Raw genomic sequence first — 18,469 nt, forward strand, 5'->3', positions numbered from 1 at the left:
TGATTTTTGCAAACCTTGATAATAATGAAAGAGGGTATGATCGAAAGTGTCTCCACCCGACCCATGTTGTGCATGGTCATAGCCTCCTCTGCTTATCAATTTGTTGGATATCTGCCATAGAGCAGTTAGAAGGCATTAGATTGAATCTGGCCAGCGTTAAGGCTCTTCTTAATTTAGGGTTGGTGATCCAATGTAAATAATTGGCCATGTGTCCTTTTTCAATTGGAATAAGCAGGGTCAGGGGGGAACACGCTTCCCGCAGAGTCGCTATCATATCCCCGATACTCTTGTTCTAATAGCTTTGTTTTCAAGCAGCTATATGCTTATGATAGGAAAGCAGTGGGACTAACGACTTCTAATGAAAAAGCCAAGAGCGTTGATTTTTCCCTCAACTAGTTTCTTCAGCCACCTAGAATTTGTGACATAGTCGGAAAGCATGAGGTGTAGCAAACTGGTTTTATCCTGCAAAATAGTGGATAATGCAGCCAGTATCTGACAAGTTCTCAGCCAGGCCATTGTGGTGACATATGATATTTGCCCGAAGTTCTAAAACATAGGGCCGCATATGAAGTACTGAATTTGGTAAGCCCATAATTCATGGAAAAAACGTGGACTGGGCTGTGTTTATATATTTTGTTTATAGCCCGGATCCAAATTGGTGCTCCATGTAGAGGAGCTGAGAGCCGCATTTAGCATTGAACACCTTCAATGCGGATGGTATATACTGGTGGCCCACAGTGAAAAAGAAACGCTGAATTGCTAGGGCACTGTTGTTAGCTGCAGCGAGTGCTAATTTCCGCGTACTGCCCACTTAAGGTTGCTGGTAAGAGTTATGCCCAACATTTGAACTGGTTAACTTGTTCTATGGGTCTGTTATTGATGGTCCATATATGACTAGGGGGTCTTCTAGCGAAGACCATTATTTTGGTTTTTTCATAGTTAATTACCAGTTCATTCCTCTTACAATATTCAGCACAGCAATTTAAGAGACGAGTGAGACCAACTTTAGTGTGGGAAAGAAGAACGGTGTCGTCAGCATAAAGTAGCGCGGGCACGTGTTTAGCACTTAGTTTGGGAACATGCCCATTGGCCTTCTGGGGTGGTAACAACAGCACTTAACAGCAGGAACACTCAAGACAAAAAAGCCTCACAGATTCTTTCACCTCTCCCCCGCCCCCCCCCCATTATACAGTTACCTGGCCAATCAGAGTATAGGAGGCTACAGCCAATCAGGTGGCTCCCCTGTTGCTAGGCCTTTCTGTCTCACTCTGACTGTAAACAGTGAGTTTTAGACAAAACTGCACTTTTAAAAATAATATTTCCTTGCAGCTGGCTTTCTCCCTTCCAGAATTCATGGTAGCTTACAATATAAGCAACTCAAAAACATGAAAATACATCTTTAAAAAATCAAATCACAATCTGATAATAGATAGAAAAAATAAACTAATCAAATGTCATCTTAAATAAAACCATCACGGCTTCTTCCTAAAGATTGATAGTAAGAGGGTCAGGTGTTTCTCCCTGGAGAGGTTATTCCATAAACATGGGACTGCCACCAAAAATGCCCTCTCTTGGGCATCCTTCAGATAGGTTTGGTTGACAGGCAGTCAGGAGCACCTCTTCCTGTGATCTTATTTCCTGGTAAAGAACATATGAAAGACGATTGTTCTTCAGATAGCCTTGTCCTAAGCAATGTAGTGCTTTAAAAAACAAAACCAACAGTTTGAATTGGACTTGGAAACTGATCAGTAGCCAGTGTAATTGCTGTAGTATTGAAGACATTTGCTACTGATAGCTGGCTGTGACCGGCAGTCTAGCCACTGCATTATGTACTAGCTGCAGCTTCAGAAATCTCTTCAAGGGTAACCCCATATAGAGTGCATTGCAGTAGTCCAGTCGATATGTAATAGTATAATACTAAAGAACTATTCCAGTCTCAGCCCTTTGAAATTAATGATCTTACAATGGATTAAACTCTCTTTAGGATTGCACTGTGAGGCATGGGCATGGCTAGATATGACCAAACTAAGAACAGTTTTGCTGGGCAAAAGCACTCCAAACCACTATAGCCACTTGTTTTCTAAGGTGACTGCTGTGTCAAGTCACACTCCCAAGCTATACACCTGATTTTTCTTGGAGAGTGTAACCCCATCTAAGGCCCCTTCCGCACACGCAAAATAATGCATTTTCAAACCATTTTCACAAGTAGATTTTGCAAGTAGATTTTGCTATTCCGCACAGCTTCAAAGTAGATTTTGCAAGTAGATTTTGCTATTCCGCACAGCTTCAAAGAGCACTGAAAACAGTTTGAAAGTGTATTATTCTGCAGGTACGGAATGAGCCCGAGTCTGGGGAGATCTGAAGTCACTGGTCTGCCAGAGAACCTCTATCTTGTCAGTTAAGTTTGTTTGTTCATCATCCTCATTCAGCCCATTTTAAAGCTTCGATTATTGGTAGTCCTAATTGGAGTTTTTAAATTGAGACTTTTGAATTGTTTTAAAATTTGTTTAAATTGTGTTTTTATAATATTTTGTTTGTATTTTAAGGTACCTTAAATTCTGACATGGAGAAAGGCAGCTAATAAATATTTTAAATAAATTAATACTTTTTTTATTTTACCTCAGAAACTGGTTCAGAGCCTCAGCAGTATTATTGGAATTAGGCAGAAAAGAATGGTAGAGTTGTGTGTCACCTGCATATTGGTGGCACTTCAGCCCAAACCTCCTGATGATTTCTCTGAGTGTCTTCATATAGATATTAAATAACATGGGAGATAAGACTGAATCCTGGGGAACTCCATCAGCCAATGGCCATGGGATATAATAGGAATTCCCCAGCACCATCTTCTGGGACCCAGCGTCCAGGTAGGACTCGAACTACTATAACATAGTCTCTCTTAGTCCCAGTGCAGAGAGTTGGATCAGTAGTATATAATGGTCAATAGTATCAAAGGCCGCTGAGAGGTCCCGTGGGACTAGAAGGGTCATGCTCCTGCTGTCCAGTTCTTGGTTACAGGTCATCAACCAAGGCAACCAGCACACTATTCTGAATCCTGGCCTGAAGCCACATTGAACTGGATCTAGAAAATCAGTCTCCTCAAAGAGTCTCTGGAGCTGAGAAGCAGCCACCTGCTCTAGCACTTTGTCCAAGAATAGAAGATTAGAAATGGCCAGTTCTCCTGGAGGCGGAGGACATCTTGAATGGGTGATTCCTCACCCATTCATCAGGGAGGCAGGAACAAGTTTTCTGCTACTTCCTGTTAAAGGCTTGTTGGCCATTTTCTGCCAGTATTTTTCCTGCCTCTAACAGGGAGAGCACGATCCTTCCAGGCTCCCTAACTTCTTGTCTTCCTATTTCTCTATTTAGTTTAGTTTTTCTGCACTTTTCACCTCTTCTTATACCCCTCTCCACCTCTAGTTTGTCTGTTTCCTTGGGGGGGGGTTGACTTTTTTCCGGGTGAGTTTTTTTTCCTGGGAAATCACCTGCCTTTTTTGCTGGCCTCCAGGATGGCCGCCAGGTCTTTTTCCCCCAACAAGGAGAAGTTTGGAAAGTCGGCTGCAGAGAGAACCCGGGCAGCAGCAAGAGCAAAGTTAGCCCACTTGGCAGCCCATCAGGTTCTCGCCGAGCAGGGTGCTGTGGCACATAAGACCCACTCGGGAAGCTGCCAGGCTCTCTCTGAGCAGGGCACACACAGGAGACAGGGAGCCCAGCCGGGTGCTTCCCAGCCTCAAACAGAGGAGCGGGGATGCAAAAAATGCAAGCGCCAGCCAACAGCGTCCAGGATGTTGATCACAGTGAGTGACCAATGACCAGTGGACCGTTCACCACAACAGTATGGCTCAGGGAGGATTTTTTTTCAAAACAGGTCTAATCTCCTTGCAGCACAATTCCAGTTCTCAAGGAATCATTTACCATTCCTCTTCTCTCTTGTCTGGACCCTCTCTGGCAGCCAGCCATTCTAATAAGATACATATCAATTTTTGGTTAGGATTTAGAACATACCTCTGATTAATGATCTTTATTGACAATGATAAAAATGTTTTAAAGAAATAAGTATGGTATATTGGATTCATCAGTTTTGCCTGTAACACTGAACAGAGACGTTCCACTGCAAATACATCACATATCATTGTGAAAGCAGCGTGGTAGACTGCTCCCCAACCCACTCACTCTCCAACCCACTCCCCAACCTGCTGAGGGCAGTTTAACCCCAAATTTTGTCTATAGCAGGTTCCCAGGCCACTGGAAGTAGAAACCAAGGGCCAGGGTGCAGAAGGGAATATCAGAACCTGGTAGCAGATATAATATGAATTTCATTTACCTCAGCCTTCGTTTTATGGAAGTCAGAGTGACATACATAGTCTACCTTTTATCTTCACACCAAACCTCTAAGGTAGGTGACTGAGAGTTTGGCCCAAGGTCATTCAGTATTTTTTAAGGAGTCTGCACATTATACATGTTCTCCAAGTTAATAAAAATTATACAGTAGCTGAAGGAGAAAAAGAAAGTGGGGAAAACTGCAGCTGTATAACTTCCATGCCTTCTCAGGGGGGAAAAAACGTCAGTATCTGTTGGTAGAAACGTTGGCATTTCTGCACCAAACTGTGGATGGCACAATTCCTTGATCTAATGATCAGTTGATAGAAGGTGTATGAAGGGTCGATGCTGAGGGAAAGGAATTGGGCATCACAATGGAGGATCATACCTTTCAAAAATTAGTATGTGATTGTCTCAATAAAAAGCAGTCCAAGACACAACATCTGAAAGGTTTAAGGTTTTTTTTTTCCTGGTATCAGTAGAACTTACTTAATTGGTTTCCATGGGAATACCTTTCTCTGAGCCACTCTTTATAACTATACATTTTGTGCATGTCTGTGTGATGTGAGCATATGTACTACTTGTAGCCTTAAGATATGGTGGTAGTCCTTATGAATGCTTGTCTAATCTGCCAAACTGCCCTAACAGAAACCTTAGTGATATGATTGCTCATTAAGCCCCAAAACCATTTTCTCTAGACTTAGCTGTTCTGAAGTTGATCACTTACAATTAGTGGCTTCTCGTAACACCAGAACTGTGAATTCTGAAATGTGCCGTTTAATGAAAGGGTTTTTTTAAAAAAAAAAGATTATGTGTGAAGGCAGAAAAATAAACTTTAGACATTTAATCAGTTGTGCAAAATAAATAGTGATACAACTCTTGCTGCTCTTTTAACTGTATTTAATTAGGTTTTGAAATGTTTACTTAATTAATTCCTAGGTATTATATTATTGTAAAAAACACTCAGTGTATAAGCTCTGAACTTCTCCTAGAATTAAATCCTAATTAATTCAAAAATTGTTTGTATTACTCCATGTACTCACTAAGCAAAATGTAATCTTCCCATGTTTTGTTAAAGGAAGATACATGCCATCTGCAAGAAAGTATTAGTAATGAGGACACTATGGTAAAAAGTAATGGGGTAGTGTACCACTACTGCTAAAATACCAGTTTCTTCTATGGAGAAGAAATAACCTTGTAACAAAAGAACAATGAAATTGTGATACAAACTATGGAGCAATTACGGCACAGCAGAAATAGTGTCTCATTGATAAAACGCATGCTGCTGTTGTTTTTTTTTAAATGATGACCTAGATTGTGGAGACAATGAAAGCTGTTGCTGTGAACAGCAGCTTGCTTGCCATTCTGATTTGGAATGAAATACAGATAATATAATACCGGCTTGTTCCAAACAAAGACCTACAGTTTGGAAGAGATAGTATTGCGGAAGTGAACTTATCCTGAACCCTTTTGTTTAAAAGAAATACAGTTGTTGGGAACTTGATTTCATATGTACTGTGTTGATTTAGTAAGTTGTAATATTTAGTAAGTTGTAATATTTATTTTAATGAAATATATTAATATATTAATAAGAATTGTATGGACTATACTAACTTCTTCTATTCAACTTCCGTTGAACTGACTGGGATTTGCACTGGAGCTCAAATTGTTTGCTTTGTACTGCTACCAGCATTTCCATGGTGTTTGCACAAGAGAACTTCCTGATGGTCTGTACTTGTTTTTAAGAATTCATCTTCTAGAAGAATGTCAGGGGGATCTGATTTTACCTTCATGTGGTTCCTGATAGTTAGCGAGACCCTTATGAAAGCATAGTTTATTGAGCATTGCAGAGTCTTTCCCAGTCTAAAATGGTGAAAAAAAGGTCAGAGCATAATGATGTTAGTGTTTCCCTTCACTTAAAGGCTTATAATGTGTTGAATTCCAAATAAGTTGTGTTTTTAGTAGCAGTCCTTACATTTCATCCCTTACGTTGTTCTCTGCAGTGATCCTGATCAGTGTTTGTTTGTTGTTTGTTTAACAAACCTTTCTTTTTTTGGAAATTGAGGTTATTTATATTGTGTTTAAACAGCCACTCCTGTGAAACAGTTCCATTGTCATTATCTGAATGAGAGACCCGTTAAGTGAACACTGTGTAGCTGACAGCTCCTTAAAAAGAAATAATACGCTGTGATAATTAAAGGGGAAAAGCTTCCTTCAGCTTCTATTGAAAGGACTTGAAAAAATAGAGCATGATCTCAGCTGGGTGGGCTGTTCAAGACATCCCTCCCCTTGTCAATCCTTTCTACAGCTTAATACAGTATAGATTACTGGACAGTTCTTGATCAGATGGAAATGGGACTTTGTCTACAGAACTCAACACGAACTGCACTCTCCATTGTCACTTTGCCTGAAGAAAACCAGTCATAGACAATATTGTTTCCAGTAGTGGCCTATTAATACTGGACAACTAGGGGCCCCACAAGAACTTTGTGGGAGGTTATCTCATTTTCCCCAGTATCCCCACTATTTTCTCTTTCTTTCTCTTAAGCAAGGTAATTTACAGAGCAATACTAAACAGTTATTTGACAAGATACAAAGTCCACTGAAGCTTATAGGTTTAGAAGGGTATAACTGTTTAGGATTGCTGTATTTGCTTCTGTCTGGAACTTCAACAGTTTTAGAGAAATGACAGGTTTAGTTCTGGACTGTTTATCAGTTGTTAATACAAGACTGATTTATTTACTTGTGTTTCTGGAAGAGGAGGTAGAGATTGACTGATAATTGAACATGCTTTGAAGATCTGCCCTTTAAAGTTGTATAGTTCATGTAAAGATCTGAAGAGCTCATTAAGAAGAATCATACACAAACCCTGACACACTAAAGGAATATTAAATCAGATCAATTAATACGTAGCTACATAGAGTTATTGAAGCATTTCAAAATGATGAAAGAGCTTGAATATGAAAAGGGCAAGTGGTTTTAGAGATTTAGCTCCAATAAGTGTTTTAAGTTGTAGGAACATCCATTAGTGTTTAAAATTCTAAGTGATGAAGAACTTGGTTTCCTAAATAATTGTCAGCAACCAGTAGCATATCTAGAGGGGACGGGGGGGGGGGGGGGGTCAGTAGATCCAGGTGCCATCCCCCTGGGTCACATTGGGGCACATTTTGGCCTCTTTCCCATGTCCACTTCCATGGCCAAACTCCCTGCCACTCAACTCCTCCTGCAGCTGCAAAAAAAGTCTTCCCAGGACAGTCCCGGGACAGTCCCAGCCCCCTTGCTTTCCAGTAAGCTGGGGAGGAAGCCAGGAGGGAAAGAGGCCATGCTGCTTGCTTGCTTGCTCAACATGGTTGCAGGCGGGGGCAATGGGGGAGTTTGGCTGAGCCCCAGGTGCTGTTTTGTGTCGGAATACCACTACCAGCAATTGAGCTGCTGTGAAAACTCTTGTCAGGACTTAGTTACTGGACATATTGAATCCCAAGGGGATCATAAACAGCTGATTATATGTACATACTGGTTCCTTGGAAATTATGGGTCTTATGGAGTAAGAATTTTGAAGCAGGGAGTAATGTCACAATGTATCTGTAAAATCAACCAAGGTAAATGCAGAAAAAATATCCACTGGAGGTAAGTATTGCGAAGGTGGAAGAGGAAAAGGCCATCAAAGAAGTGGGGACTGGATAGACAGATGTTCTGGCGGTGATAATCTCATAATCAGGCCGGAATCAGAATAATGGGAATAGGGATACAGAAAGCAAGACAACTAAAGAAAGTACTTGTTTGTTGCTCAGCTTATATTAAGGTCAGAAGCTGACCTTAATATACCCAACATTTTAAATGTTGTGTTGCTTCTGTTCTGGGTTTTTTTAGCATCTGAGTTATATGACTTCAAAGTGTGGCAGAAACCTGGGCAAACAAAGAGACCACAGATTGGGAGATAAACCTGATGAAACAGAGTGACACAAGCACACATTATCAATATTGCAAAGTGTTAGGCCCCTTCCACACCGGCCATGTAGAGTGGCATTGGGCAGGTAAAAACACCGTTGTGGGGAAGGTGTTTGTGCTGCTGGAGCACAGTGGCAGTGGTGCATCCTCCCCATGACGAAGTTTTTTGGAAAATGCCAGCTTCCGCCCAGTGCCAAACAAACAGCACCAGAGGGAAGCTGGTGTTTTCTTCGTGTCGCTCTCAGTCCTGTCTTACCTTGTCCCACCTGCTAGCGCTCCACAGAGCACCAGCAGCCGGGACGAGGTAAGATGGGACTGGGAGCGGCATGGCCCATGTGAAGGCCATGGTGTGGGCTGCTGGGCCACCGGGGCTGATCATGCGAATGGCCCCTGGGGGGTGCACCGGTGTTAACTATGCTGGTGCACCTCTGCTTGCCCGCCCGTGTGGAAAGGGCCTTCAAGAATATCTAGTGATGTGTGTTAAAGTGTTGTCAAGTCTCAGCTGACTTATGGTGACCCCAGCAAATGATTAAGCAGAGGCCATTGCCTTCTTCAGCAGAATCTTCCTTGGAGGGCCCCCTTCCAAGTACCGACCCTGCTTAGCTTCTGAGATCTGACTAGATCAGGCTATATTATGCCACCTTCTCTCCTATTTATCGATAGACTAAGTATAATGATTGTTGATGATGGTTCAGAAATTATCTTCTTCTACTACTTGTATATAAGTTTGGTGTTGAAAGTAGGAATTAAGAATATTGCTTTTGCAAGTCTTTTAAGGGCAGGGGAGGAAATAATCTCTCAAATCCATTCTAAGTTGGACTCCAGTTGCAATATAGCAGAGGCACCAGAAAGATCCCTTATATTGCCTGATCTGTTTATCAATCATTTTCATCTAGGGAAAAGATGGGGCAGTGTTTTCCTCTTCTTTAATTGCTTTCACTGCATACAGGGCAAAGAGCAGAATGCTCAGGTGTTGGCACTGTTCACTCTGAACGTTGAATTGATGTCCCTGGTATAGGCAGCTTTAATTTTCCCAACAGGTATCCAGTTTGAACATACAAAGTCTTCAGTATTAGTTTTGAGGACCACTCTGATGTTTGACAAATTCACTGTTAATTTTAGGGAAAAAATGTAGATTTATGTGTTTGTGGGTCCATCAGCTGCTGTCTACATCCATAAATGTTTCTGACAATGATATGCAAATTTCATTAATTGCCAACAACTAGAACCATCAGTAAGTTGCAGCTCAGCACATCCTGGTCTGTTTCTGTGACTCTCTGTTCCGAACAACACGTCCACCTCTGCTCTGTATGGAGTTGTATGGTAGTAGTGTGGCAGGATCATTTGTTTTTTAACTGTTTCCCAAATGGGAAGTTCCGGTGTCTGAAATATTTTATTGCTCTTTCAGATTATGCTGCCTCTTATATGAAGTTTGATAAAAATCCATTTTACTGCTTTTTCAAAGAAGGGATGAGGCGAATACTCCCAACAAATATGATGACAGAGGCAGTTTTCCTGATCTTATTCATCGTTTTTTTTATTTTCTAAGTGATATGAACTGATACATTAGAAATAAAGATAAAGATAACTTAAAATAAAGATAAAGAAGGCTGACAAAAGCTTTTTACCATTGAATTGTATGATCAGAATGTTGTGCCTCAGGATTCTTTGCAATGTTGCAAAGTTTGATGGTTTCAGCTGTTAAATGATGTACAGTTCTAAACAGCTTTTGCCTTGAAAAAATTTTCACGTCATCATAAGTCAGCTGCTACTTGATGACACTTTACACACGCACACACATTCTGGGAGTTATGCAACCTGTCTGAGATTGCAGAAGGTCCTCGGGACACCATTGAGATTACACGCTGGTCATTGACACACCTAAAAATGTCATTGTATTAAAGCAACTCCATAATTTATTTTGTGCAGTCCTTTAGATAAAGAAGATACTCTTGCAGCCAGTGGTTACAGTATTGAAGAGATGGATGAAGTTTACAGTTGAACGTGTTCAACTCTTTCAACTTTATGAAAGGAGACCATCACATAAGCATTACCATGTAGTTGTCTATGAAACACTATAAAACCAAGAGAACAAAGAAAATAAGTTCTGTTCACCTAATTTAAATTGGACAATTGCATTATTTAATGAATTCTTGTTCTTTTAAGTAGAGGCACTAATTAGGTGATAAGGTATCAAGGGTTAGCAAACAGGCAGTTTAGGCACTGGAGACAAATCAGTTTCCAAGGGGGTGTTATTTAAAAATAGTCCTGAGGTGAATTCAAAATTAGCATGCTATTTAATCCACTTTGAGTTTCCACAAAAAAGACAGACTATAAATGAAGTAAGTAAATAAAGTGTATTAATGTTGGCCTGATTTACTGGAAGAAAAAAAATCTTGACAACATGCACAGTGTTGCAGTGACATTTTGCTTCCTATTCTATTACTATTTGCTGGAATTTCCCATTTTCCCTTTGTATTCATTATTCTCAGCCTCAGTTAGTCTCACAGCTATTTATGTTGATTGCCTGTGATAAGCCATATGATTTTGTCAGTGTTGTTGCACATGATGTGTTGTCATGACCAATCTGTTTAAACAGTGAGGACCAAAAATAAAGGCAAATAGTGCCACAGAATGAAGGAGCCAGAGAAACAAAATTCTGAACATGGCTTAGAGGAATAACTGTTGGTTTTCTTGCTTTTTTCTTGCAGCAGTCTGAAAGGGTGAATGAGATGAACTGTCTGGATTATATTACTGAAAAGTTAAGTTATTCTCCCAGAGAATTGTTCTAAATGAGCCTGGCCAAGATACTGGATCTGTGTGAAGAAGACTAAGGATACAATAGGATGTCAACTGAGACAGAACTTCAAGTGGCTGTTAAAACCAGCACAAAGAAAGATTCTAAGAAGAAAGGTAGGGACTTCATGTACTTGATATTTTGTTGAAGATTATTTTGTTGTGATAGTCTTCCCCCCCCCCCCCAATTTTTTTTGCTGCTGTTTACAGAAAGTTGGGATGTTATTGTTGCCGTTGATTCTCTTTTCCAAGCAAATTGCAAAGTTGGACTTCATTTAGTTTTGAGAGTTGGGATGTCACCACTCCACCCTCTTTCCTTACCTTGATGAGGCATCCTCAGAAAGACTTAAGCCTTAGTAGGGGGGCAGCTTCTCAGGCAGCCAATTCATCCTATTTCCTCCGGGCTAGTTCTGCTCTCTCTGACTGCCTAGACCTTCAGCCTGATCCATGCTCCTTGGCTCTCAAAAGCGATGATTGAAATAGCCTTCATCAGCTGGTAAACCCCTATCAAACCCCTGCTTCATGAGACTCAGAGATCCTGCCTCATGTCGCCCAGACAAACATGCTAGTGTTGGGCTCCAACTTTGGTTTCTCCCAGGAAGACAATCTCTCTAACTCCTGTGTTGCTGGTATCCCTGAACAAAAAAAGTCCATGTCGATCCTGAAAGCTCTCTCCTAGTTTTCTGGTCCGTGTTTTCCTCTTTGTGGGCAGAGCCCAGATATTTATTAGTTTTGTTAAGACTTCTGATGGCAGCAGGATCACAGCCAGCAATGACTGGGATGTTCAGTGCTAGACCATAATACATGTTTATCTTGTCTTTCCTTGAAAGAGCTCAGGGCAACTTACATTGTTCTCCCTTCACAACAATGACCCTTTCTGCACAGTACAAACAAAACATCTTGAGGATGGAAAAAAAGCATTTTGGGGAAGAACTCCGTACAGCTTTTTCCTCAATATGTTTTCAGCATGTTTTATTTCTGGTTTTTCAGGGAACATCCAGGTTTTTTAGAGAACACTAAATTAGTGACCTTTTCTCCTTAAGACAGGATCAAGACCTTTCTCTTGGCTGTGCAGAACTATAAATGTTTTATTTTTCCTGCCTGAGTTTATATAGCACTCACTTTCAATTTCTTTGCAGCCCACGCTTGCCATTTTCTGCTTCTTCAGGAGGCTCTGTTCTGCCGCCATTTGCAGAATGTTTCCTTGGAGTTTCCTTTGCTTACCACTCATTTGTGCATCCTTTCATTAAAATGCATTAATAGTTTTTCTTGGCCATCCTGCACACTTGTCATTTTTTCTTTTGTTTTAAATGAGATCTCTTCAAAGTTACGATGTTACAATATGAGAATGATTCTCATATCTCAGATGTCAGCAGTACAGAACCTCCGGAAGAGGGCAGAAAATGGCATCGCAAGCTGCCCGCAAATGAAAGCAGGGTGGAGAGGTGGGAAAAATAAAACACTTTTCCTGCCAATGTTTTATTTGTCCACATTGGGCTGACAAAAAAAAAAGAGAGGCCAAAACAGATCTTTTTAAAACATCTGCAAGATGCTTTATTGTGCTGAGCATACATACCAACATTGTGTGGTATGTATGGCTGAGAGAGATTCAGGCTGAAGTTCATCCAGCAAGCTTTGTGGCAAAACTGAGGTCTGCCCAGTCCTAGTATAGCACTCTGACCATAACATCATACTGGACCATATGCAGTTTAAAAAGCAGCTGGATTTACTCCTTTTATTACTAACACCTACTAGTTATTGTAATATTGTGAGCATTTTTTTTCATCAGTAAAACAATCTGGCTATAGAGTCCAGAGCTGATGCTCCCTTTGCATGCAAAGTAGTGGTAGTTGGAGAGAACTCTCATAGAATCATAAAGTTGGAAGAGACCCCAAGGGCCATCAAGTCCTACCCCTTGCAATGAAGGAACACATAATCAAAGCACTCCTGACAAATGGCCATCCAGCCTCTCTTTAAAAACCTCCAAAAAAGGAGACTCCACCACACTCTGAGGTAGAGGATTCCACTGTCGAACAGCCCTTACTGTCAGGAAGTTTTTCCAGATGTTTAGGTGGAATGTCTTTTCCTTCACTTTGAATGCATTATTCCTGGTCCTAGTCTCTGGAGCAGCAGAAAAAATCTGTTTCCTTTTAGGTACAGTTTTATGGTTAAATATACAGTGCTACCCTAAGTGAAGTTGCACCATATCATGGATATCATTGGAAATAAAAGGGTATAACTCTGTTTGGGATTGTGCAGGACTGCTGAGAGCCATCATGGGCCCCTGGGCAAACATTCCATTTGCTCCCTGATCTAAACCAAATATCCCAACAAAACCCTGATCTAAACCAAATATCCCAACAAAATAAATCATTTGGCTTGCTGTTACCATTAATCTGTAGTAATAAAAGAATTGACCTGTCTGTCTATGTGTCCATTTTTGGCAGAGATAATGCATCAGAGAATAAAAAGTAAGAGACTCAAAATTGGCCACTGGCTTCAAGATGATTGTGGATAGTCAAGCGCCTAAAATGAAAGAATTCTGGCCTAGGTTTTCAGAAAGATCTGGATTGGGATGTAAGTCTAGTCAACAGATTGTTTTTTACTGTGCTCAGACTTCCCTATCCTCTTAATGGCTACTGCCAGAACTGCTTTAAAATGAATGGAAAGACATTGGGCCAGATGCAGCATGAGGCTGACTTCAGTGGTCCTCCAGCTGACTTGGGCCCCCTGAATTTTGTCTCCCTATTTCCTCCCTCTCAGCAGCTTTGGATTTCACTGTCAGAAAGTGATTTTTAATAATATTGAACATTGAGAAAATAGCTGGAAAAAATTCTGTTGTGTCTAGGTATTCTGAGGCATCTTTAATTTTTTGTGATGCTTGAACATTATAAAGTATGTCTCATAACATAGCAGTTGTTGGCGACATACTATTACAAGTAAAAAGTACCATTAATTTTGTATGAAACATTCATATGGGTCATTAAAGTTCATGTAAATAATTCAGAGAAGTGGAAGCAGTTTTTATGTATACTAAATTAGGAAATTCAGGTGCTACAGCTCACATTCTCTTCTTGAATAGCACAGTGTTGCAATTTGGGGTTTACTACCACAGTTAAACTATTACTGTGAGCCGTTTTTAGCAGATCATTCACATAGGGAAGTTGTAGTCGACCCACGTGGTCAGCGTAAGAACGAGACGAGACGCGGAGATAACATCTGGTGGAGATCGCCAGCAGCGGGAGCCCGGAGGTCCGTGTTCCTAGCGAGTCTCCCGCGTGCCGGTTCCTGGCACCTTTTATTGTTATTCTATCGGGCTGTAGGGAGGGGAGGACCGGGGAGTTCCGGAGAGCTGGAGGCGGGAGGTCGGGAGATCATCATGTGATGCATGATCTCACCTGGCTACGTGCGGAGAGGAGCGTAAGCGTCTGAGCCTAATCCTCACCTGGGGGCAAGACCATTGTCCCTGCGCCCGGTGACTGAGCCAGACAGTTCATGACCCGTGACTCATAGGGGGATGAGGAGTGGGGGTGCGGTGCGACCAGAAGGCCGTAGGTCCGTTGGCGTCCCAACGTTCTACCACGGTGCTGCTGGGTCGGCAGTGCATTACTACAGAAGTAAAAAAAATTCCCATTATGTAAAGCACCAGGAAGCTGCTGCATGGATGGGGCTTTGAGCAGCTTAATTTTACTTCTCCGTTAAATATAGATGTACTATAACTATTAACATTCTGAAAATACCAACTCAGAAGCATATAACTAGAATGCATGAAGAAAGGTGTTAGTAGGATTAATGGCTTGCGTGTTTAATGCAGGCATCAGGGTTCTCCTAAATGAGAACTTTCATCTGTGTTCTGTATGTATAGTCTGATTTTGATGATCAGGTGTCAGCAGAAATGGGATTACTATTTACAGAAAGTATGCTATGGGACTGTGAAAAGCATGGCAAATAAATCTCTATCTGCTGTTTCAGTAACAAAAGTTCTAGTGCTTGATTATAGGTAAAATGGAGGCTTTGAAAGTACTCAGTATGGATAGCATTAATTGCAAATGTATAGTTTAATGTTAATTTTGCTTTCTGTTTTTCCTTTTGTGTTAGCAGGACATAAAGACGGATAAATAAGAAGTCAGTTATTCTGGTTATTGTGCATAAACCTGGCTCAGAGTGACCCCAGTATCTCTACTGCTTTCTGTACATATTTTATCTTTTATTTGTAAAAAAATTCAAGCTGTATATACTCTGACTATTGTGGGTTTTCTGGACTGTGGCCATGGTCTTGTAGTTTTCACTGTTAACATTTAGCTGGCATCTGTGACTAGCACCTTTAGAGGCATGTTATAATAAGATGTGTTTCTCTCCATGGCACAGTGTACCATGATTGTGTGGTGGGGTATGTTTTGTCCACCTCCCAGGTGGGAAGGTTACATTTGGATGTGTCCAGGTGGAATTTAGTTGCAGTTGTCTTGACAACTCCAACAGCTATGTCTGATTACACAGGAAAGCCATTACAGTCCACAAGGGATGGGTGTGTGAGGTGCATTTGCTTGTGTCTGGGAAAAGTTCAACTGTAGTTGCATTTGCAATTGCAAATTCAATTGTATTAACATGTGTCCAGGTGGAGATCATTTGCAGTTGCATTTGAATGTCTCTGGGTTGGGTTTTGGTGGTTTTTAGTACTAGCAACCAGGTTTTGTTGATTTTTTTTCAGGCTCTCATCCTTTTTATTGAAACTGTCTTTACGTTTGTGGATTTACGTGGCTTTCCTGTGTCATCAGACATAGTAGCTGATGGAGTTGTCAAGATAACTGCAATTGAACTCCACCTGGATACATGCAAATGCACCTCACACACACACACACCCTTTGAGGGAGATTGACAAAACATATACCCCGTCTCACAATCACTCCATACTGTGCACAAAAAGAAACACATCTTACTGTGACATGCCTCTGAAGATGCCAGCCATAGATGCAGGCAAAACATTAGGAGCAAAAACTACTAGACCACGACCACATAGCCTGGAAAACTCACAACTGCCAGTTGATTCCGGCCATGATAGCCTTTGACAGTACATACGCTCTTTTGGAATAGCTTCTAAATATACTAATAATGTGTCCAAGAGGTGATGCTGAAATATATACTTAAGACCTTGCATGACTCTAAAGCAGCAGCTGTTTTAAAATCTAGTATAATCACATTTTCTGTAAATGATACTGAAGATGTTTTTCCTGTCAGTGTTACTTCAGGGACTGTTAGCTGCCTTCTGATGATCCAGAAAATGCCAACAGTGACTGTTTAATTCAGTCATTACATACCACATCCATTTGCAGCTGAGTACACATGACCCAAGGCATAGTCCTTTATTCCATGCAAAAGATGAAGAGAATGTTACAGCTGACTTACGCAGCTAAGCTATTCTATTTGCCAATAGAGAAAAGTACTTGTTGGTCATGGCTGCAGAGCCTATTTTTGCCAGAGTTGGTCAGTTCTTCAATGGAAGTAAAGAATGTTAAAAAGCTAAGCAACAAGCTCTAGAGAAGTGATTCCCAACCTTTTTTTTTACTTGCATACTCCCAGTTACCCATTTCCCTTAAATTGAATATTATCAAAATATTGGTAGTTAATACAGTTATTTCAAATTTATATGTTGCAACTGTAAATAAATGGCCCAATAATGAGTTTAAAAGCAATGGAATAATAAGATAAACTAACAGTGCATATATATTTACACTCAAAACTAAAAGGATAAACTGAGGTCAAGTTAATACTTATTTCAGGTAAACACTACACTGCATATACATTAAATTTTTTACATTTAATTTATTAACACTTGAAATCTTTAATATATTTTTATATTTATTTAAAAAAACCCACGATTAATGTTCAATGCCAGCCTGAAGCTTGTTTTGAGGCACTTAGTTTTTCGAAATCAGGTTCAACTGATACAAGATACAATATTAAATTCAGGGCAATGATCCTCCCTCCAGTTTATCCACACAGCAACACCCCAAGTAGGTTAGATGTTGAGACAAGCTAGAAGACCTAGTGGAGACTGGATTCCTAACCCCTAGTTTGATACTTTAATAACTACCTCATAAAATTGCCTGCAGTAGCCACTTTAAAACAGAATAATCTCCAAGCCAAGATTCAAATCGTAACATATAAATCATGTTGTTTTGATTACCTACTTAGTGCTACAATAGCATATTGGTGATCCTTTACTCCAGATGATTTGCATGACATGATGACTAGTTATTGCCATTCAGCAGCACCTTTTTGAATGCAGCAGAATGTTCATTTCCATTTACAAGAGGTTGTATTAAAGACAGCCTTTCATTTTTGAGTTTTCAGAAGAGATTAGTCACCATAGTATAAAGGCAAATGAGCCTTCTCCCGGTGCCCACAAGCGCCCAGAATCTTCCAATGCCTGCAAGCACCCTGCCAGCTCCCATCTGGTTTGCAAAGGCAGTTCATCTTTGAAATGGCGGTGGGAGGAGCGGGGGGGAGGACTGCATGCAGGCTCTGGGAGACACTGGGGATGCTTGCAACCATGATTGCAAATTGGATCTCCCAGCGCTCACAAACACCCTGCCAGCTTCCATCTGGTTTGCAAAGCCATGCTCCCTGCACCTCATACAGGTGCCAAGTCCACAGTGTGCTCCTTTGATAGATTGATCCCTCACCCTCCCACACCTTTGCTTTTGCTACTAATGAAGCATGCTCGGTGCTGCTCTACCGGCAAGCCTGGCATGAGGAGTTGCATTTTGCAGGGCAAAATGTGTGCCCTTTCTCACCATTACAGAATTTTCCTCTGTATGCCCTCCAACTCTTGGCCATGTACCCCTGGCTGGAAACTGATGATCTAGAGGAACTCTGAGGAATAAATACTGAGTACGCTATGTTTAGAAGAACCTCAATATGTCATATTGGAATGGTGCTTGATAGACGACTAGCCAAAACATTTTAATAAAACAACATTCTTTTTTCTGAAAAATTGATGCCATCACCAAAATTAAAATGTCCTTCTTTAAACTTCCTTGTCTTGTAACATTGCAATACTAAATAAAGCCAACAACATTCAGACCAGTTGTGCAGCCATTTTTCACCATCTTGCCTCATACATGAAAAATAATGAATTTTAACCAGAGGGGCTAGCTTAACCAGAGGGGCTAGCATACAGCTCCAGGGAGACAAATAATGACTCCCCAGACAGTTTCAGGTTGGGAAAATGGCATGTGGGAGGCTGAAGACCCTTCTGATGTGTTACTGTCTTGAATTGAAGTCTGGCTGGGGGAACAAGACACAATAAGTTCAACATTGTAACATGTAATTTGACCCTTAGATCAGACTGTTTGGATGGACTTGCTTACCCTCTGTACATGCTGCACTGATATTTCAAAATATTACT

The 18,469-nt window shown here is 40.8% G+C and overlaps 1 protein-coding gene across 9 annotated transcripts in view; it reads left to right on the forward strand.

Moving 5' to 3' along the window:
* Positions 1-18,469, forward strand: part of DAB1 (DAB adaptor protein 1) — an 833,814-nt gene that overhangs the window by 606,848 nt on the left and 208,497 nt on the right. For all 9 annotated transcript variants that reach the window (XM_048498960.1, XM_048498957.1, XM_048498955.1 and 6 more), the window contains one exon: positions 10,977-11,178. In XM_048498960.1, coding sequence (XP_048354917.1) covers positions 11,112-11,178 — 67 coding nt within the window. In that variant the 5' untranslated portion in view covers positions 10,977-11,111. The remainder of the gene's footprint in view (positions 1-10,976; positions 11,179-18,469) is intronic.

The sequence above is a fragment of the Sphaerodactylus townsendi genome, linkage group LG05, assembly GCF_021028975.2.
Source record: "Sphaerodactylus townsendi isolate TG3544 linkage group LG05, MPM_Stown_v2.3, whole genome shotgun sequence".
Lineage (NCBI taxonomy): Eukaryota > Metazoa > Chordata > Lepidosauria > Squamata > Sphaerodactylidae > Sphaerodactylus > Sphaerodactylus townsendi.